The sequence below is a fragment of the Pelobates fuscus genome, chromosome 3 (genome assembly GCF_036172605.1).
Source record: "Pelobates fuscus isolate aPelFus1 chromosome 3, aPelFus1.pri, whole genome shotgun sequence".
Lineage (NCBI taxonomy): Eukaryota > Metazoa > Chordata > Amphibia > Anura > Pelobatidae > Pelobates > Pelobates fuscus.
The window spans coordinates 411,115,697-411,138,233 of NC_086319.1; the positions used below are offsets into that span (position 1 = coordinate 411,115,697).

At 42.3% G+C, this 22,537-nt stretch overlaps 1 protein-coding gene across 1 annotated transcript; it reads right to left on the reverse strand.

Annotated features, from left to right (window-relative positions):
- Positions 1-7,607: 7,607 nt before the first annotated feature.
- LOC134602018 (olfactory receptor 5P58-like) lies at positions 7,608-14,080 on the reverse strand. Its single transcript, XM_063446520.1, has 2 exons — positions 13,912-14,080; positions 7,608-8,206 (listed from the first exon to the last, which is right to left on the reverse strand). The coding sequence occupies exons 1-2, from the start codon at positions 14,078-14,080 to the stop codon at positions 7,608-7,610; spliced, it is 768 nt and encodes a 255-aa protein (XP_063302590.1).
- Between the last annotated feature and the right edge of the window lie 8,457 nt (positions 14,081-22,537).

Genomic DNA, 22,537 nt, shown 5'->3' on the forward strand with positions numbered 1-22,537 from the left:
TGGGGAGGTCCGGGAGAGTACTCACAGATCACTTTTCAAGTTCAGTCTGTCTAGATAACCCGTCGGCGTTACCGTTTTGTTTCCCTGTGCGATAGTGAATAGTAAAATCAAAGGGCTGTAGCGCCAAACTCCAGCGCAGCAGCCTGGCGTTGTCCCCAGCCACACGGTTCAGCCACACCAACGGGTTGTGATCTGTGAGTAGGGAAAAGGGTTGTCTGTATAAATAAGGCTGTAATTTCTTAAGGGCCCACACCACGGCCAGGCACTCCTTCTCAATGGCGGCGTAGCTTACTTCTCGTGGCAATAACTTTCGGCTCAAGTAAGCTACGGGATGATCTCCGCCATCGGTTCCAACTTGGCTCAGCACTGCCCCCAATCCAAACATTGAAGCGTCTGTGTGAACAAGAAATCGTTTAGTTGGATCAGGAGCAGCAAGTACAGGAGCATTAGTTACATAGTTACATAGTTACATAGTTAGATAGCTGAAAAGAGACTTGCGTCCATCAAGTTCAGCCTTCCTCACACCTGTTTTTTGCTGTTGATCCAAAAAAAAAACCCAGTTTGAAGCACAATTTTGCAACAAGCTAGGACAAAAAAATTCCTTCTTGACCCCAGAATGGCAGTCAGATTTATCCTTGAATCAAGCAGTTATTACCCTACATTGAAAGATTATATCCTTGAATATTCTGTCTTTGCAAGTATGCATCTAGTAGCTGTTTGAACATCTGTATGGACTCTGATAAAACCACTTCTTCAGGCAGAGAATTCCACATCCTGATTGTTCTTACAGTAAAAAAAACCTTTCCTTTGCCTTAGACGAAATCTTCTTTCTTCCAGTCTAAACGCATGGCCTCGTGTCCTATGTAAAGTCCGGTTTGTGAATAGATTTCCACACAATGGTTTGTATTAGCCCCGAATATATTTGTATAATGTTATCATATCCCCTCTCAGGCGACATTTTTCTAAACTAAATAGGTTTAAATTTGTTAACCTTTCTTCATAGCTGATATGTTCCATTCCTTTTATTAATTTTGTAGCCCGCCTCTGCACTTTTTCTAGTGCCATGATATCCTTCTTTAGAACAGGTGCCCAAAATTGCACAGCATATTCAATTTGTGGTTTTTAGTTGTTGGAATGCCTGCTCACACTCTGGGGCCCAGACAACCTGTCGGGGAAGATTCTTACGTGTCAAGTCAGTCAGGGGTTTGGCCAGGGCGCTATAATTGGGCTCGAACTTTCTAAAGTACCCGGCGGTACCCAGAAATGCTAACATAGGGGTCGGCCATTTAGCTACCGCTTCCACTTTAGCTGGTTCGGGTTTCTGTTGCCCGCTTCCCACCCGGTGGCCCAAGTACTGCACCTCTGCCATCCCTATATGGCACTTGCTGTGTTTCAGCGTCAACCCTGCCTCTCCAATGCGATCTAGTATGGCCCCTATGTGTTGTAGGTGCTCTGCCCAGGTCTGACTGAATATAGCTATATCGTCTAAGTAGGCACAGGCGTATTCCTGGAATCCGTCCAGTAACCGATCTACCATCCGCTGAAACGTCGCCGGAGCGTTTTTCATCCCGAATGGCATGACTCGAAATTGATACAAGCCAAACGGGGTGACAAACGCCGACTTGGGGATGGCATCCTCGGCTAGTGGAATCTGCCAGTATCCCTTACATAAATCTATGGTAGTGAGATACTGGCCCCGTGCCATCTTATCCAGCAGCTCGTCTATCCGGGGCATCGGATAGGCATCAGACACCGTTTTGTCATTTAGCCTCCGGTAGTCGACACAGAAACGTGTCGTGCCGTCCTTCTTGGGTACCAGCACTACCGGCGATGCCCAGGGGCTATCGGAAGGTTCGATGACCCCTAACTGCAACATCTCATCTATTTCCTTTTTCATGTGTGTCCTGACTGCTTCAGGGACGCGGTACGGAGTCTGCCGCATAGGGAGCTGTCCCGGGGTCTCCACTCGGTGGGTGGCTAGCGGAGTGTACCCAGGCAAATTGGAGAAAGTAGCCCCTTTAGCTACAATCATCTCTTGTACCTGGGCACGCTCTCGAGGGCTTAGCCGCTCCCCCAGCTGAACCCCCTTGGAGGCCTCGGTCTGTGCTTCCTGTTCTAACAGGTCAGGTAGGGGCAGGTTCTCCTGATCCTCAGAGGCCGAGGCGCATATCGCCGCCACGTCCTCTGTCCTCTCATGATAGGGTTTGAGCATGTTCACATGGAGCATGCGTCTCTTCCCTACCCCTGAGCAGGGGCCAATCACGTAGGTGGTGTCACACCTCTGTTCCACCACCTGGTATGGGCCCTGCCAGACGGCCTGCAGCTTGTCTGTGCGGACAGGTTTTAAAATCAAAACCTTCTGCCCTACCTGAAAGCTGCGGTCTCTGGCTCCCCTATCGTACCAACAGCGCTGGCGTTGTTGGGCTGCCTGGAGGTTGGTGCGCACTTCCTGAGTCAGCGCCTCCAGACGGTCCCTGAATTCCAGTACGTACGATACAATAGGGGTTCCATCTGGGCTACTCTCTCCCTCCCAATGCTCTCTAATGAGGTCTAACGGTCCCCGTACCCTTCTCCCAAACAGCAATTCAAAAGGGGAAAACCCTGTGGACTCTTGGGGTACCTCTCTATAGGCGAAGAGCAAATGGGGCAGTCTCTGTGGGCCTCTCCGAACGTACGGAGCATCTGCTTCAGCGTACCGTTAAACCTCTCGCATAAGCCATTGGACTGGGGGTGGTACGTAGAATTTACTATCAGCTTAATGCCACATATTTTCCACAGTTGCTGGGTGACCTCGGCAGTGAATTGGGTGCCCCTATCGGATATTATTTCTTGGGGAAACCCTACCCGGGAGAATATTTTCATTAACGCCTCGGCTACCGTCTCGGCATGGATATTCGAGAGAGCTACGGCCTCGGGGTATTGGGTGGCATAGTCCACTACTGTTAAGATGAATCATTTTCCGGAGGGACTGGGTTTGGGTAAGGGTCCCACTATGTCAACGGCCACCTTACTGAAAGGTTCTGAAATAATCGGGAGGGGACATAATTTAGCCTTGTGACGGTCACCTCGCTTGCCTACTCGCTGGCATATATCACAGGAGGTGCAGTATTGTCTTACATCTTTAGAAATCCCTGGCCAGAAAAATGCATGGGTTAACCTATATCGGGTACGGGTCATTCCTAGATGTCCGGATAAGGGAATATCGTGAGCAATCCTAAGTAGCTCGGGACGGTATTTCTGGGGAACCACTAACTGTTTGGTGGTCACTGTGACTGACCCTCCCACTCCCCGTTCCGCAATGCGGTATAGTAGCCCTTTCTCCCAAGTATACCGCTCCCCCTCTGTCCCCCCCTGGTCAGTGCGTACCCTGTCTCTGTACACCTGCAATGTGGGATCTGCCTTCACCTCGGCTTCAAACTTAGCTGGGGTATCCCAGGACATACGTGTCGGCTGGGGGTCTTGGTCTCTTACATGAGCCTCAGAGTGTGTAGGTGGAGCCGTGGTGCGAGCCTGTTGCCGTGTGGTGACTGGATGGGCTTCTTGGTAGGGAGCCTGTGGGACAAAAGCAGATGTCATCTGGCCCAAGTCATTCCCCAGTACCACATCCGCGGGTAGGTTTTGCATGAGACCTACTTCCACAACCCCCTCCCCCACACCCCAATCCAAACGCACTTTAGCAGTGGGCAAACGGTACACTGCTCCCCCTGCCACCCTCACGGCCACTGATCCACCAGTGTGAGTGGACCCGGAGACTAGATGGGGTGCGATCAAGGTGAGCGTGGCTCCGGAATCTCGGAGCCCTTGTACTTCTTTCCCCTCCAGCGTCACCAGCTGGCGATGATGCTGCCTGTTGTCAGTGGCTCGGACCGACATCACCTCGTGTAATACCCCTAGTGGTTCCTCGGGTTGAACACTCCACATCTCTTGGGCCGCTGGTTCCCGCTGATAATAATGGGCTGCAGCCCTTGGGGCGGGATTCGGTCGTGCCTGGTTCCAGGTGGGTCTGCCCCGATTTTGGGTGCATTCCCGGGCCATATGCCCCCACTGTTTGCAAGAGTGGCACTGGATATTGGCACGTCCATTGTACCGGGAGGTGGGTGGTACATTCCCTGGGGCCGGGCGAAAAGGAGTTGCAGTGGGAGCATGGGGAATGGGAACGCTGGGTGACTCTGTGGGTCGCGGGTAACTCTTGGAGAGGGTTATCTGATGCCTTCTTGCATCAAAATGCTGGTCGGCTAAGTGTGCCGCCTCAGTTAGGGTGAGAGGCTTCCTGTCCCGCACCCATTCTTGTGTCACTGGAGCCAACCCATCGAAGAATTGCTCCAGCAGCATTAACTGCCGCAATCCTTCCATGGTAGTGGCTTGGCTCGCTTGTATCCACCCTTGGGATGCTTGGTCCAGCTTGTGTGCCCACTCAGCATGGGAGTCTTTATCTGTTTTTTTCATGTTTCTAAATTTCCGCCGGTATGCCTCTGGGGTGATGGCATACCTTTCCAATATCGCTCGCTTCACTTTCTCATAGTCCTTGCTGTCCTCGCTGGGTACAGCGCGATATGCTTCAGCTGCCCGCCCTGCCAGCCTACTTGCCAGCAGGGGGACCCACACTGCCCATGCTAAGTCATGTAAATCACACAGCCTCTCAAAATCTTGTAAAAACCCATTGATTTCATCCTTCTCCTCGCAGAATACTTTAAATGCTTGATAGGGAATTTGTGGTTTTACCTGGCTGTAGGGTGACCCAGTCGTGGGCTCTGCTCGAGATGCTGTATGCTGTGGGCTGTGTGCCATCACGTACTCCTGCACATTCGCCATCACTAGGTTCAGCATGTCCACTGATATAGGCTGTGGTAGAAATGCCAGTCTGGTCCTCATTTCTCTCTGGTAGAGAGTTTCTTCCATGACTGCTGGGGGTGTAGCGCTGCGGGCTTGGTCTCCCTCCATCAGCTCGGCAATTAGTACAGCCTTGGGTTTGCTGCTGGCTGCTTTACCCCTGGCTTCTAGTAGTTCTTTTAACGTCTGTCTCTTTAGCTTAGAATAATCGGTCTCCATTCACTTCGGTAGTCGGTTCTTTCGTTGAATTCTGCTTGCCATTCCCTTTTCTCATTCGGCAGTTGCAACTTGCACGAATTGCGCTTTTCGGCTGTAAGGTCGGATCCCGTCGCTTGCCACCAATTGTAGCGGAGGGCAGTATTAGAGTCCACGATCTCCGCTGGTTTCACAGGTAAATCCACAGTCAGCGCTGAAAAGTAATGCAAGTCCCCAAATCCTCCCAATAACCGGACGAAACACAGTTTGGGAGTCAACTAACTCGCTTTATTCACAAGATGGCATATTTAAGCAGTTCCCCATGCAAGGGGTTTCCTTACAGACAATTCAGGGGATTTCTCCCTTCAGACATTGCAATTCTCCCAACAGGCACTGCTGCACGAGAGGGATACTCCCACTAAAATGGACGCTTAAGTGGATTATCTCCTCGTGCAGCAGAACCGGCAATTTACTTTAAAATACATATTTTGTATAATATTCGGTACATTGAGACAACCGAACGTTCGGTAGATAGCTGGGGTCTGAGCGCACCTTTTGTGAGAATACCGCTCCGATCCCAGCTGAAATGACCGAACGCCGCAACAAATACGGTTCTGCATAGAAGTTCCCCTCAATCTGTCGATTGCATTTAGGGGAACGTTTCTACCGAAAACCGGGCTCCCGAACGGCCTGGAAGTGCAGCGGTGTTCGCATCATCGAGTAGCCGTTTTTAGTTCCAGGCGCTCGATGACCAAACACCGCTGCAAAATAGACGCACCAAGATGGCCGACCGCCGCATGGTCGGTAGCCGAACGACGGCCACCCAGGAGAGTCTATAATTACCGATTGCAACATTGTTGCAACCGGTTAACAAGCGCCACACGACCCTAAATGTGTGATCTATCAGGGGGGCCCGGATTCGTTTGGCGAACAGCCTAGATAGCCGCTGTTCGCCGAACGAAGTACTTGTATGCTGGTAGCTTACGGCTGCCAGCATGCGAATTACCATAGCACAATACACACACAGCAAGTTATACATAGCACACAGTACAGCCTACAGACAACCTTCCCCGATTATAGTCCAGAAGTGGCTAGGTTTGCCACACTATGTATCTCCCACTCAGAGTTGATGTATGTGGTGGACCTCTTATTTAGCTGTAATATCGCTATACCCCCTATTCCCTAGTATTCACTTTCTTTTTTCCCACAGACCCAGAGTGATTATAGCCCTATATCTGATCATTCAGCCGATGATTAATGCAGGGTACATCTTTACTGGGTGAAAAGCAGGTTTACATACAACAGAGAGCCATCAATTAAACAACACATTTCCCTTCCTAGCACCTGGGTGTCTGGGACACTAACAGATCAAAGCAAGATTATGTAATTAACTGCTAGAAACTAGGGCGTCTAACAGCTATATCCCCAATATACAAGGTTCCCCTTAATGCATTCTCAAAGCTCTCCGCTGGAGAGATAATCAGTCCAAAAAGTGTCTGGAGATGCCCAGCTGGAGAAAAAAAAAGACCTGGCTGTGATCATTCTCTTATCTGGTGCTGAATTCCAGGTAGAAAGTCCCCATCGCACTTACAAATTACTGTTGTTTCAACTCCATTATTGTCGGCACAGCAGGGAAGGGATTATCACAGTGATTATAGTCATTTGTGGGCAGGTGTTGACTGATAGTCCATCTGGACATGGTGGTCTGTTACAATGGACGTGGCACTTGCAGGCAAAGCAGTAACTTATTGTTTCTCTCACACTAGGATTAACGACACAGACTCTCATACACAGCACAGGTTGTGTGTTCAGTGACCGTCCATATGGTGCAGCTGAATTTGGAATAAAATCCTACATTTCAACTCCTTGTCAATTGTTGTTATAAGCTCTGCCCTTTGCACCTGGCAGTCAGCATAAAGAACATACGGAGAGAAGAAAATGATATAATATTTCTATTTATTTTATTCATTTTCAAAGTTTGCCCTACTTGATAATGTTCTGATTTGCTAAATCTTTAAAAAATTTTAAAGAAAACAGAGCATCTTATGGAAAAACAAAATACCAGGAGTTATAGATGATTTCAGGTCCATTTAATGGTGTAAATTCCAGAGAAGTGAAATTTCCCCATTAAGAACAAGGTAGTAAAGCTGGGAAATGTAAAACAATTTGATGAGACTGCGACTTTAATGTTTTCTAGCAGAACTTTTAATTTATTTTGCAACATATTCATCACAATGTAATTGTTTAATTAAAAACAACTTTTTTATAGTATTGAATTATCATTACTGTTGTTTCAACTCCATTATTGTCGGCACAGCAGGGAAGGGATTATCACAGTGATTATAGTCATTTGTGGGCACACATGGGACGTTTTCTGGCCCCACAGTCGTGATTTACACCACTGCTAGGTTTGTTTCCTTCACCATGCTCCCGGTTTTATTTTCTTCTTATTTGCAATGCTAAAGGTCTGTTCTACATGGCGATGAGGCTGACCAACTTGTCGCCCATTGCATATTATAACATAGATCCCTGGATCCAGTATATGATTAATATTGAATCTTATGGATGGTATTTCTATTAAATTACTTTGACCAAAGCTTTTTCACAGCTTTCTCAATATCTTTATTCCTCAGACTGTATATGATCGGATTAATCATAGGAGTCACCACTGTGTATAACAAGGATGCAATTTTGTTGACAGACATAGATTTATTTTTGTTTGGAAGCATATAAATTCCAAGTATCGTGCCATAGAATATAGAAACCACAGTGAGGTGAGAGCTACAAGTGGAAAAAACCTTTGATCTTCCACTTGTGGTGGACATCCTTAGGGCAGCCTGGATAATATACACATAAAATACTGCAATACTTATAAGTGAAGTAATAGTAACAAGTACACTGAGTATGAGATTTTCCACTTCAAGAAAACTGATGTCTGAACAAGACAGTTCTATCAATGGGACAAGATCACAGAAGAAGTGATCAATAACATTTGGGCCACAAAACTGAAGTTGAATTGTTGATATTATTACAGCCAATTCAATAGAAAAGCTTAACAGCCAAGTCATGATAACCAATCTGATGCATACCATAGGGCTCATTAACATGCTGTATCGTAGAGGGTTGCAGATGGCCAAATATCTGTCATAAGCCATTATTAAGAGAAGAAAAAATTCAGAGGCTTCAGAGCAAGCAAAAAAATAAAATTGAATAATGCAACCTGAAAAAGACATAGTGCCCCCTTTATGAGATAGAATATAAAGTGTGTTGGGGACAATGGCTGTAGTTACAAGTAAATCAGAAATGGACAGTTGTGTTAGGAAGAAGTACATGGGAGACTGGAGACAGCTGTTAGATGCCACTAGCCAAATAATCAGAATATTTCCAGATACGGTCACAGTAAGGAAAACAGGAAGGAAAAATAACAATAATATTTTGAAGTGTAGTAGATCCTGAAATCCAAGGAGAATAATCTCAGTGACAATGGTCTGGTTTATGACATTCATTGCCTGGGGATAAAAGACAGAGAATCGTGTTTGCTGTCATGTTATTTTATGTATAGTTTTACAGACTGTGATATATGATTTTATGACATTTATTTATGAACAATAAGTAAAAGCTAGCCTGTTACCTTAACAATATTAAAATCTATCACAGACATATACTTACTTCTTATAATGATTAGTAATATAACCTCACCTCCCTTTCCTTAGTATACTTTACATTTCTTAGACAGATTTAGAAGTGTTTGTGGAAATCATATCTCTTACTCAAAATGTGCAAATAGTAATTAACAATATCAATAACTTTGTAAAAGATATGTGTTGAATCATTTTATAAAGGAGAATCAAAGTAACTGTGTTGACTCAATGTTTAAATACCATTTTATAACTTTCTAGTAGATAATAGCATTATTTGTGTGTGGATGAGCCAAATTTAATTTAAGCATATTTGTTTTACGTTTATTCATTTATTGCTGTGCTGTTTTCATAATGCTGTTTGTTCTTTTATTTTTTTTATTTTTTTGAGGGGTTTTATTTTTTTAAATTTGATAATGAATCTAGGCACCTATTAGACTGTATGTATTTCAATATATATGAAATTGTACTGTATATATATCCCCTATTACATCTATTACGTCTCATTTTATGTGTTTAACATTGTATATGCATGTGCTCTCCGGGGCATTCTTGGATATAAAAGAAATCTGATAGTATTCTTCCTGGTCAAATACAGCAATTTGTTTTTAAATAAAAACATGACAATTTAGCAAACATAATGAACATTTAATTATTTATTTTTTTAATCACATTGCAAAAGATTGATACTATTTACAGAATACTATTTGGCAGGTCCAAAAATAAAAATGATGAGGAAACTTATAAAACCATCATGATTTGTGCATCATCTTTCACAGTAAACACTATCTAGAATTTAAAAGAAAATCTTTATAGCCACGTATAAATATTATGTTTGGTAATTTGAAAGCAAAAATATAATGCTGTACACAAACCTCATTTAGAAGCCAATTATCCAATCTGTAAATGTGCTTGTATCCTGACACATTTTGACTTAACTAAGGAAAAAAAATATGATAAACTGTAAGAGTTTTAATGTGTCGGCAGCACATAGAACAACAAATACATTTTATTTAGAAGTGCCATTAACCTTTCTTTCTTATGATAATTATTTATTTGACAATATATAATGCAGAATTTTTCAGGATTGAAAGGAAGACAAAATACTAGCAGAATCATGCTATAGTTGAAATATTTTACAAGTTGGTTCGTTTTTATTCCCGGTATTTGTTCAGATAACATGACTAATTGGAAATGTTCCTTTCACCGCAGAACAGGAATTGTCTCATTCTGTTATGTAGAAGTTGGTTAATTCATCTTTTGACTTGGAGACAGCATCTTTTTAGAAAGATATATATTTTTTTTAATTTCATTTCATGGAGTTGATTAAAGATCCTAATCCAAAGATATTGAAAACCTATGGAAACTGGCAAAAAATCCACCTGTTCTAGATCACACATCTAACAGAATCACTGCTATAGAGTGAGACATATATTTTGCTTTACCTTTTATATATGTTTCGAAACCCAAAGAGGACACAGGAAGGTCTCTTTGGCACAAAACCCCAGAGAGGAACAATACTCAGTGTTTTACTAATGGAGAGATTATGTATTATTTCTTTCTTTCTTTTCCATACTTGAAATTTTCAGATAATTTTTTGACTAATTTCATCTTAATAAACTGTCTCAGAGTTCAGTGGTAATAATGGCTGAATACATGTGTAAATCAATTGGTTATAAAATTACCTTTATTATCACTACAAATGAATCCCAAATGCAAAATTAGAAATTCCTTTCAGACTTAACTGCAATTCGTTGAATTCAGGCCGATCAGGTGAATGAAAGAATTATAGAAATAAACGCATGCCAGAATATCAGGGAACTGACGTGCATGAACCCAAACATGCTTGATTTCAAATAGGCAGATATAATGGAGATAAGGTTGATTTTCATTTTGTGTGGTGGCTGTAACGGACCGTTTCGCCCACAAGAGGATAAAAACCGTTTATGCGATATCCCCCTTTCCAGATACACAGGCAGCTACTGTAAGCACCAATCTCCAGAACTGCAAACTACACGAATCCTGGAAACCGGAAAAACCATACGAAAGGTTTACACTCATGGCAGTCAGCATACAATCCAATTCCATCCAGGGGTTAAAAAGTTAGCTGGAGGTCCCTTTATGACCGACCGCAAGCACATTTTCCTGACCAAAACAGTTCCATAGATTTTGGCTGTGCGGTCGGTCTATTTCAGGCTGAAAAACGACTAAGTCCCATTCGAACGAGCATTCGAATCTTCGAACGGGACTTAGTCTCTGCGGCTGCAAAACTATTGTGGGAGAAGGTAAAGCTCAGCGGTGTTCGCGGAACTGTGTAGCTGATTTCAGTTCCATGAATTTGGCCACACATACCGCTGACCGCATGGAATGAGTCAAGATGGCTGCCGCCACGTGTTCGTTAGTGGAATGGCGGCCACTTCGAATACTTCGACACTTCAACGGCATTTGAAGTGCCAATTTAAGAGTACAAACCCTTTTCCCTTGGAGCTAAAGGGCCAGCAGCCAGACACCAAAACTCCATTATGTCCAAATGCAGTGTCTTAAGGCAATCCATCCCAGGGCCATAGTCGCAGGGCAGGAGGCTAGCAACCAGGCTTCTCCAGTGGACAGTGGCGAGGTTGGTTTCTCCACACTTCTCCCCTTTACCAACAAGACTAACAGGGTATCTGACCTCCTGCCGGACAGTGCCCTGGTTAGTCCCTGGTTAGTACCCACGAAGCACAAACAGCAGTATAGCCCACCCACAATAAATGGTTACTCCACCTGGATAACGTGGAAACTTGTCTATAAAATACAAAAGTATACGGTGAAAAAATAATAATCTGCACTCTGGTGCTACAATCACCCTAGTGGGCCACAATAAACCACTAGAAAGAACACAAGTGAAAAAATAAAGAATAGTGGTGAGAGCACTCAAATAAAAAAAACAGATAATATTACCCACTTGTAGGATAACACTAAAAGGGAAAAACAAACACAATATAGGGTAATAACATTCAAATTGAATAAAAATAAAAAAGGGGGCAAAATTACACTCACAAACGAGGAGCCAATTAGAAGCTGGCCCAAGCTACACGCCTTGAACAGAAGAAATCTCCCAGAGACTGGAACAGGGACGAATTAAAATGGGTGTCTTCCCAGGGTAAGTGCAAAACACAGGAACGCAGGTTGTAGATTGCACACCAAATTTAATATAAATTGTTAAAACAAAACAAAATAAAATTGATAATAAACTTGAATTAGGAAAGTCCCATAATACTTGAAATAAATGTCCCAAAACGTCCTCCGGGTCCACCTTACGCGTTTCGGCACAAAGCCTTCATCAGAGGTGCTATCTTCTGTTGTGGCATGAAGTTCCTTTTAAATCTTATTCTTGGCGCCGTTTTCGCCGATCACCGGCTCTTCTCTTCCGGGTTCCGGCGTCAGGACGTCCTGCGTCATCACGTCCTGACGCTACTACTGGTTTCGGCGAGGATGACGTGTAGGAAACGTCTTCCATTGAAACCAATGTAATAACAACGTAAAACATCTGGAATATTTCGAAAAGTCCCTCAAATATCAAAATAATATAGAAGGTGGAGGAGAAGGAAACATATTAAAATAGAAAATATCAAATACAACTTCCCTCCACACCTAACATTAAAAATACATATAATATACATATTACTAATGTATAAACCTTATCTATAAAAATATAGTAAAATCCAAATCACAGAGAGAGGATAAAAACAAGAGTAGAATTAGTACAGATTGGGTAAAAATATAAAATATTTAATATTTAACCACTTATGGACCATGGTCCCCAAATAGATAATCAGATATATTTGTTAATTTCAAAATCAATATTTAACCCATTGGGAACCATGGTCTCCATTTCAAACATCCATTTCATTTCAGCATATCCTAAATTATACTCTTTATCTCCCCCCCTCCAATGTGTTGTGATAATATCGATCCCCATAAAATCTATGCCTCTTGGGTCCCCATTGTGTACCTCAGCAAAGTGTTTTGATACGTTATGATTTAAAAATTTGCGTTTTATATTGTAAATATGTTCTCTAATCCGGGTTTTAAGATTGCGTATGGTCTTGCCAATATATTGAAAGCCACATTGGCAAGTAAGCAAATAAATTACCCCTTTGCTCGAACAATTCATAAACGTATTTATTTTATATTCTTTTTTGGTAACTAGTGAGGTAAACTGAGAGACTTTTCTATTTTTATTTGTTCTAAAACTACATCCTTGACATATACCACAATAATGGTAGCCTTTACTTCCCTTCAAAAATGATTTGTTTTCTACTTTTTCTTTGTCTAAAAAACTTGTCTATGTCCAGGTGCCTCACCATGGCTGTGCGGGGGACTGGTAGGCTGCCTTGGTGGGTTGCTGAGTGGGCAGAGACCAGTGGTACTCTGCCCTGGAGCCAGCGCTACCACGGAAGTAGCCTGGTTGGAGCCTGGTTGTGGGAGGGGAAGACCGACTGTCTCCCCTCTGGATACACTGCTTTGTGGCTGGGGAACAGGACCGGCCGTCTCTACCCCTTGTGCTGTAAGTGTAGAGACTACGGTCCCATCTGCACATTTGTGGGCTTAACATCTCCCCTTGGTGGGTTAGGCTGCCGCTGGGGAGAGGGGGTAACAAGCTCCTCTCCCTGAATCGTAGACTGTCACTGGAGAGAGGGGGTAATACGCTCCTCTCCCTGACACTCTCTCTGCTGGTGGAGAGGGGGACCAACTGTCTCCCCTTTCAATATTTTGTCCTGCGGCTGGGGTGCGAGACTGACTGTCTCTGCTCCCTGCAGGACACTCTGCTGCTGGGGAGGAAGGACGGCACCTTCAGCTCCCTGGGATACACACTGCCGCTGGGGAGGTAGGACGACACCTTCAGCTCCCTGGGGTACACACTGCCGCTGGGGAGGAAGGACAGCACCTTCAGCTCCCTGGGGTACACACTGCCACTGGGGAGGAAGGACAAAACCTTCAGCTCCCTGGGGTACACACTGCCGCTGGGGAGGAAGGACAACACCTTCAGCTCCCTGGGACACACACTGCCGCTGGGGAGGGAGGACGGCACCTTCAGCTCCCTGGGGTACACACTGCCGCTGGGGAGGAAGGACGGCACGTTCAGCTCCCTGGGGTACACACTGTCGCTGGGGAGGAAGGACGGCACCTTCAGTTCCCTGGGATACACACTGCCACTGGGGAGGAAGGACGGCACCTTCAGCTCCCTTGTCTCTCCGCAACTTACTCAGCAGCTGGGGTGTCTCCCCCGTGGTCAGCTCTGCCATGGCTTGCAGGTACTCTCCTATTATTTTCTTGACATACTGCACAGATTCCTCTGACGGGTTGGGTCCATAGACAGTCAGCACCTCCTTAACCTCTCTGTCAAATTGCTCCTGAGTGTAGTCAGGCGCCATGCTTGTGCTGCTGAAGTTGGTTTCTTTGTAGATAGGGGCGTTACATGGGTACTAGCGTTACCCTCAATTTGTAAATCCAGGGAATGGTGTTACCTTGTAGCTGTCCTTCTGGGCTGTGGGAATGATCCCCCCGCTTGCCACCAATTGTAAAGGACAGTTTAGCCCACCTTTCGTATGGTTTTTCCTGTTTGGCTGTTTCCAGGTTACAGCCTCATTTACGTTGAAGTAGTGCAGGTGAGTGAGCACGTCCCTGGGGGTGTCTTGTGGTAGTAACGTTGGCTTTTTGTACTCTGTGGTACCTGTCTGTGACAAAGTGCCCTTCGCCACTTGGGCCTGGAGAGGACTGCTTGCCAGCCTCTTGCCATGTGATTATGGTCCCTGGGAGATTGGGCCCTTTTAAAAAACGTATTCGGCCCTAACAGAGTGCATGTCACTCATTCTGGCCCTTTAAACACAGTGGGGCCATTCGGTACTTGCCCTGTGTGAGCGGTGATACCCCCAGATAGCTATGCCATGGAGCCTATTCATATAATGAAAGACTATGGGAAAGACTTTAGCTTCATGGCAATTGAACTGTGTGAATAGGATCTGCACGCTATTCGGTAGTTTTGTGCGTTCAGATCCCAGCTATCTAGGGATATGTTACATGTCTGTGTGTTATGTATAAAAAGTAACTTTATGTATTTTAAAGTGTTTTACTGTCTTTGTGTAACCATGTGCTCAATGGAGTCTGCCTCTATCCCTGGATAATTGGATTACTTCCCCCCATTGTCTCCAGGATAGACGCCTCTGTAAAACCTGTGTGAGCCAGATTTTGCCATGCGGCCAGTAAGGGACAAAAGATACTTTTACTAACTTTTGAACCCCTGGTCTGATCCATGCCATTTTTTAATATGTTGTTCCCCTGAATGGATTGATTGTGGATATGTATTTTTATGTGAATGTGATGTATGGTTTTAAAGTTACAGAGTATGTGTGGAAACTGTATTTTTACTGTATGTAATAATTATGTTAACTGTTTATCTGAGGGGAGGGGATGTGTGGGTTGTACTGTTACTTGATTGGTTATTTTATGCCTCCCCCTGGGTGTGTCCTGTATGTGCACAACCGTAATAAAAACCAGGCTGGGTGTGCCAGCACCTCAGACCACTGCTTTCCCCTCAACACGGAGCCTTGTCTCATTCTTGGGGGGATTCACTGTATGCTGTTGGAGATTGATTGTAAGTGTAAGCTGATGTCTGCTTACATGTAAGCTGATGTCTGCTTACATGTAAGCTGATGTCTGATGTGTAAGCTAGGAGTGTAAGCTGATGTCTGCTTTTCCTGTTCGTCTGCAAGCAGCTATTCGTGAGGTTCCAGTTTGGAGTGCTATTTTGTACCCAGTTCGGGGGTTTGGTGTTCTGCAGTAGCTGTGCCTGTCTCTCAGAAAGGGGCATATCGCCTAAACGGATTTTAACCCCTTGTCTGCTGAAACGGTCCATTACACTGTCTAAGAGCAGTATCTCTGTGGGTAAGTCTGGCGACACTTCTTTGAAGTACCCTATCAGGAATGCGTGGAGATCTTGCTGCTTCACTTCTTCTGAAATGCCCCAGATTCGCAGGTTTTGGCGCCTAGATCGATCCTCCAGGTCCATGACCTTGCGCTGTATGTATTACAACTGTTGCTGCATATTTTGTACTTGGCCGGTCATGTCATTGTGTGCAGTGGCTTGATCTTCCACCCTTTGTTCCACACATGCCGTCCTGTCTCCCAGCTCCTGCACGTCTTTGCAGAGCTCCCGCAGGGTGCCCTGTATGGTGGTCCTGTTCTGTGAGGCCTGCGGCTTTAGGCGTTGATGCTCGGGTCATAAAGAATCTGTAACGGTCTGTTTTTTCTACCGGTTTCTTCTGCTTAGAGTTAGCCATGCCGTGGGGTGCTGGGTGAGTCACTTGGATGCTGAATTATGCTTTTTTCTTCGCTTTTTAGGGCCAGCGTTTTGTGGGGCTCAGATCAGTGAGACCATCCGCGTTGCTCGCTAGGCCATGCCCCCATTTTTTTTTTTTTTTTTTTATCTTTTTTACTTGTGTTTTTTTTTGTGTTAAGATTCAATTGTGTTGATTTCAAGGATGACTGATTTTAATTATGTATTGAACAATTAATGCAATCGTTTAACCGTATTTTCAATATACATGGGAATCATTTTGAAGAATATTGACTGCATACTATAAAAGCTTTATAAAACCAGTGTTTAGTTTTACCAATTTTTAAGAATTGTTAATGTTTCTCTACCCACAGCAGGATTGACCCTAAAAGCTGTTCTTAACTTTTTGATACAATGTAAATATTTATCTCATGTTCTCTCTTTCATCCCATGCCTTTGACTCAGTAAATTTGTCCTAGTAAAATATATGGTGTTTTAACAAAGTACCTTATCTGATTATTGTTTATCCTCCCACAATCTACACAACCAAAATAAGAGCTCTTTTGCTTGTCATATTCTGCACATCTGCAGCTCAGTATCAAAACTGCTGAGGAGTTTTCTACGGTTTTCCATTGTTGTGAGCCCATCATATGTCTTTTGACATTATCCCCTCACAGCTCATTTGCCCTTGTACTATACTACATCAAAGTGTTCAATCTCTCTTTTCTGGTATCTCTCCCACGTAAATTAAAAATGCTGCAATTAATCGATTTGCAAAAAATAAAAACTATATGTAATGTGAAATCTACATTAAACTACTGTCCATTCTCCCTATCACATTCATAGGACATGTACCTACGTGACTGACTAATTCTGGGTTCCTAATAAACAAACTCTAATCTAGTTTCTGGTATCAACATTCCACTGAAACTGTTCTAACCATGGTGACAAACAATGTGATTGCCACCAAACCAACAGTTCAGTATAATGGACTGCAACTTATTTTTACTACTGCAACCGATGACTAGATGTATCTGCTCTTTCACAGTTTTCTTCTCATTTTTCTGTGCACTCTTGTAGTGTTTCTTTGTTTCGTTCTAGTTTTCTTTGCAGTACATTCTCCTCCTAGCTACATCTTTCCTTGTGGCTCAGTTCTTGGCCCTTTCTCTATACTAGCTTACCGAATGAAAGTATCACTTCTCATTGGTTTCAATACCATTTTCATGCTGATGATACTCAGATATACATCTGTATTGTGCACCTAGCTACCTATCCTTCACGTGTGGATGAGTGGCTGCACACTTTCTAAAAGATTTGTTTTTCCTCCTTTTAAAATAGCTCATCCTCTGTCTATATTTCTATAGTTTACAGTATTAGCAAGGGTATGAATTCAGAAGTGGAATCAATGGGATTAAAGAGGAAGGAGGTAATGTTTATGGAGATAGGGGCTGGAATTAAATAAATGGGTAGAGTCTTATCCCCCAGCTTCTTAAAAATTCACCAGATGATTTTGTTCAACAATAGAATTTCTCACCATTTACTGCAAAAATAAAGGAATATTGACAATAGCGCTTAGAGCCTTCATGTAAAATTTGTTTTCCAACTTACCATCAAGTTCATTGACCTGTGCAAAAAACAACAATGCTAAATTACCACATTAACCCTGTAACGGACCGTTTCAGCAGAAAAGGGGTAAAAATCCGTTTAGGCGATAATCCCCTTTTCACAGACAGGCACAGCTACTGTAAAAGCACCAAAACTCACGAATTCAGATATAAATGAATGCACCAAACTCCTGAACTGCATACAAGGGAATAAGGTAGCACTCCAAACTGGAACCTCACGAATAGCTGCTAGCAGACGAACAGGAAAAGCAGACATCAGCTTACACTCCTAGCAATCAATCTCCAGCAGCATACAGTGAATCCCCCCAAGAACGAGACAAGGCTCCGTGTTGAGGGTCAAGCAGTGGTCTGTTTATTGAGGGCTACCTGCCCCTGTATTTATGCAGGTCTCCCACCTGGTGGACACTCCCCTAGGGGACCAAATGGAAGACTGAAACAGCAGACAGACATGTATCACTTTCGTACACACAGCCACAATACTTTCCCACAATGCATCCTGGTTTCCTCCTCTCTTTCCTGGAGATAATTAATGAAGTAATTCAATTATCTCCCAGGACAAAGGCAAGACTCCATTATACACGTGGTGACACAGAAACAGACTATCACTTTAAAATACAGAAAGACACATTTTATACATAAAACGCAGGCATGTAACATATCCCCAGATAGCTCAGGTCTGGGTGCACATTATTAGGTGAATGGCATCCAGACCACCCGAATACAGTTTAAGTGCCATGGAGCTAAAGTCTTTAATTATACGAACAGGCTTCATGGCATTGCTATCTGGGTTAAAGCATGCACATAAAACCTAAAATACCGAATTTCCCTGCATTTACCAAATCCATACGAATTAGAACCAGGGGCTGGAGGTTCAGCGGTGCCTGCACGTAAAAGTGTCCGATTTTGGTGCATGAAAGCCGGGCAGAAAAGCGCTGGCTGCCCGGGGAGCTCCAGAACACTGCCACCTAGCGGCCGCTAAGTGTAACAGCGGCCACCCAGTAACAAGCAATTAAGCTGCGGTTAACCGCAGCTTCAGGGAGGTAAATAGGAGGCACACTCCAGCTCCTGGGTGGCCAATTAACAGCGCCGGACGGCTTCCCACGGCTTTGGGAAGGTTGGTAAATCCTTCTGCACAGTAAAATTAACCCTTTAGCTGCCGGTCCATAATCCAAAGGCAGCAGGGCGGGCAACCAAGCTCCTCCAATACAATGTGGCGAGATTGGTTTCGTCACAAACCCCTTAAGGACGGAGCCAAATGTACACATTGTGAACGAAACAAAATGTAAACAAAACCTGGCATTTGCGCTCTATGTCTGTCCAACCGTAATTCACCTCTTTCAAATTAAATGCACCCCCCTTATTATATATCATTTTATTCAGGGGAAACAGGCTTTCATTTAATATCAAATATTTAGCTATGAAACATAATTTAATATGAAAAAGATGGGAGAAAATAAGAAATTTAGTTATTTTGTTAGTTCTACATGACATTTTAACTGTCAGCGTCATAATACTGTTTGCTTTTACTGCAATAAAATACACATATTTGTATTCAGCAAAGTCTCACGTGTAAAACAGTACCCCCTATGTACAGGTTTTATGGAGTTTTGGGAAGTTACGGGGTCAAATATAGCACGTTACATTTGAAATTGAAATTCGCCAGATTGGTTACGTTGCCTTTGGGACTTTATAGTAGCCCAGGAATTAAATTTACACCCATAATTGCATACCATTTGCAATAGTAGATAACCCAAGGTATTGCAAATGGGGTATGTCCAGTCTTTTTTAGTAGCCATTTGGTCACAAACACTGGCCAAAGTTAGCGTTAGTATTTGTTTGTGTGTGAAAAATGCAAAAAACGCCAGTTTTGGCTAGTGTTTGTGACTAAGTGGCTACTATAAAGACTGGACATACCCCATTTGCAATACCTTGGGTTGTCTACTATTGCAAATGGTATGCCATCATAGGGGTAATTTTCATTCTTGGGCTACCATAGGGTCTCAAAGGCAAGGTACCCAATCTGGCCAATTTTAATTTAAAAAAAATGAAACACAAGCCCTATATTTGACGCTGTAACTTTTGAAAACACCATAAAACCTGTACATGAGGGATACTGTTGTACTCAGGAGACTTTGCTGAACACAAATATTTGTGTTTCAAAACATTAAAAAGTATCGCAGCAATAATATCGTCCGTGTAAGTGCTGTTTGTGCGTGAAAAATGCAAAAAACGCCACTTTTACTGGCGATATCATCGTTGTAATACATTTTACTGTTTTAAAACACTAATATTTGTGTTCAGCGAAGTCCCCCGAGTAGAACAGTACCCCCCATGTACAGGTTTTATGATGTCTTGGAAAGTTATAGGGTTAACTATTGTGCTAGCAAATTAAATTCCCTTTACTTTCGGCATTGGTTGTCAGGCAGGTCCCGCTAATTGTAATTAATTAAGATACCCAATTATGTAAAAATATTACATAAATATATATGTAGAATCAATATATGTATATATATACATATGTATATATATATATATATTTTTTTTTTTTTAAATATTTTTATTTATATATAGGTATATATATAGTGATATATACGTATATATTTATGTATATAGATATATATATTATTTTGTTCTACGTGTTATTTTATATAAATATATATATATTAATATCACAATACAGTTAGAATGAAATAACACATCTATATATTTTTTAATTATTTTTTTATTATTTTATTTATTTTATTTTGTAACGTATTTACATATTTAATTTTTTTATATTATATATAAACATATATATATAACAATAATTATATATATATTTAATCAGTATCAGTCTACGTGTAATTTGATATTAATATATATATATATATAATTATATATATATATATTAATAGTAAAATACACATATACAGTGTACGTGTGTGTATGTATATGTGTATATATATACTTAGATCATATATATATATATATATATATATATATATATATATATATATGATCTAAGTATATATTTTTATTTTTTTACACTTATTTAATTTATTTTATATTATTTTCAGCCAGCAGGGGGACCACCTGTCATTACAGGCAGTCCCCCTGCTGGCAATACAGAAGCCAGCTATCCCGGCCATGTGATTTTGAGGTCCTCGCAAGGACCTCACTCTCACATGGCCGGGGGGACCGGAGGAGGAAGATCTGCCGCGGGGGGGCTCCCTGGGAGTCCCCCCAACCGCGATCGCTGGCGTGGGACCGCCGGTTACCGGGTAAGTAAGGAAAGACCGGAGGGCGTACTATTACGCCCTGCGGCGTTTAGAGCCGCTTTAAAAAGGACGTAATAGTACGCCCTCCGGTCTTAAGGGGTTAAATATATAATTACATTATATAATAAATAAAATATTTTCATAATTGTAATACTTTTTATTTTCCGTACTTGTTATAATTCTGTTTATTGAAATGTGTCCTGCATTATCACTAAAACAACCCTAACATTAATCAGAGTGTTGAGCTGATTGGTGATTTTGCATCAATTTGATGTTAGATTTATTAGCATTATATGTTTTATACAATGTCTACCTTGTTTCACCTACACAGAGAGCTGAAGGAAGAAATGATTAAGGTCATGATGGAATGTACTTTCATTTACAGCTGGAATAATTTAAAAAAAACATAAAACATTTATTATAATTTATTGGGTACATTTTAGGACAGGAATGAGTTGAACAAGATCAAAGTGAATGTTAATGACCAACATTGCAGAAGTTTATTGGATGAAGGAAGATGGGCCAAGCTAAATTAACGACATATTTTGAAATACTTTATTTCATCTGTAAAAAAACAAAAACAAGCAAACAAAAAAAACATAATGAAGACACAATATATGATAAGTTTATTTAACAAGAATTCATTAACTATCTAAAACTGATCATATTTATTAGACCTATTTAAGAAGTGGTAAAGAATGTTGGCCTCCGATATCTCTTTTATATAAAAATATTTATTTGTGAGAGTTGAGAAATAAAACTAATGCAGACATCTACATTTCTTTTCCTACAACTGGGTGCCTCTGTGTAAATAATTATATAGAGAGAAGATCAGAAATGAAACAATATTTCTCCTCTTTGTCATTTTTGCCTTGGCTTTGATAACAAGATATCAAGTTATGTTGACGTTTTCTAGCCAATTAAATTATTCCACAACATATTAATCATGCCAAGTGAGAACAATGTTGTTGTTTAAATCAACTTTAATTATTTTTATTTAATTAATGTATTACTGTTATTGTAACAGTTTACCAGGAGTTGGAGACCATTTGCAGGAGATGGCACAAGGAGAAGGCAAAAACACAGTACAGATAAAGGGGTAATCCGAAGGCAGGGTCAGACGAGAAGCAGAAGTCAGGGCTGTCAGCGGAGTATCGTAGTCAGTAAAGCAGGCAGAGGTCAGAGTCCAGGAAATCAGTCATCAGCGTAACCAAAATCTGTCAGGAAACACCAAACAAACAAAATGACCAGATACTAGGTCTCAGGCAGGGCGGGCTTTTAAAGCCTGCTGATTAAGAGCAGCTGACCCTAATTGGGAAGGGGCTGCAGGTGGATCAGACAGATACTGAAGCCCATTGGTGGACAGCATGGTAGAGAACCTGGCTGGGATGCTGCAGTTGTGAGTTCAAACCCAGCAAGGTCTCCTAAAAGGCCTTGTTGTCTACAGGGTTTTTCCGGGTGCACCGTGACACTTACGTTAAACATTTGTTTGCACACTCATGATTTACACTAGTGCTTTTGATTCCCAATGTTCTGAATTTGTTTTATCTCTTATTTGCAAGTTTCTTCTAGAGAGTGCGAAGACTGAACAACTTTTCTCCTGTTGTAGTAATATACCACAGACCTCTGATCCGTACATGATAAACAATATATCTCATGGAAGGCATCTTAATT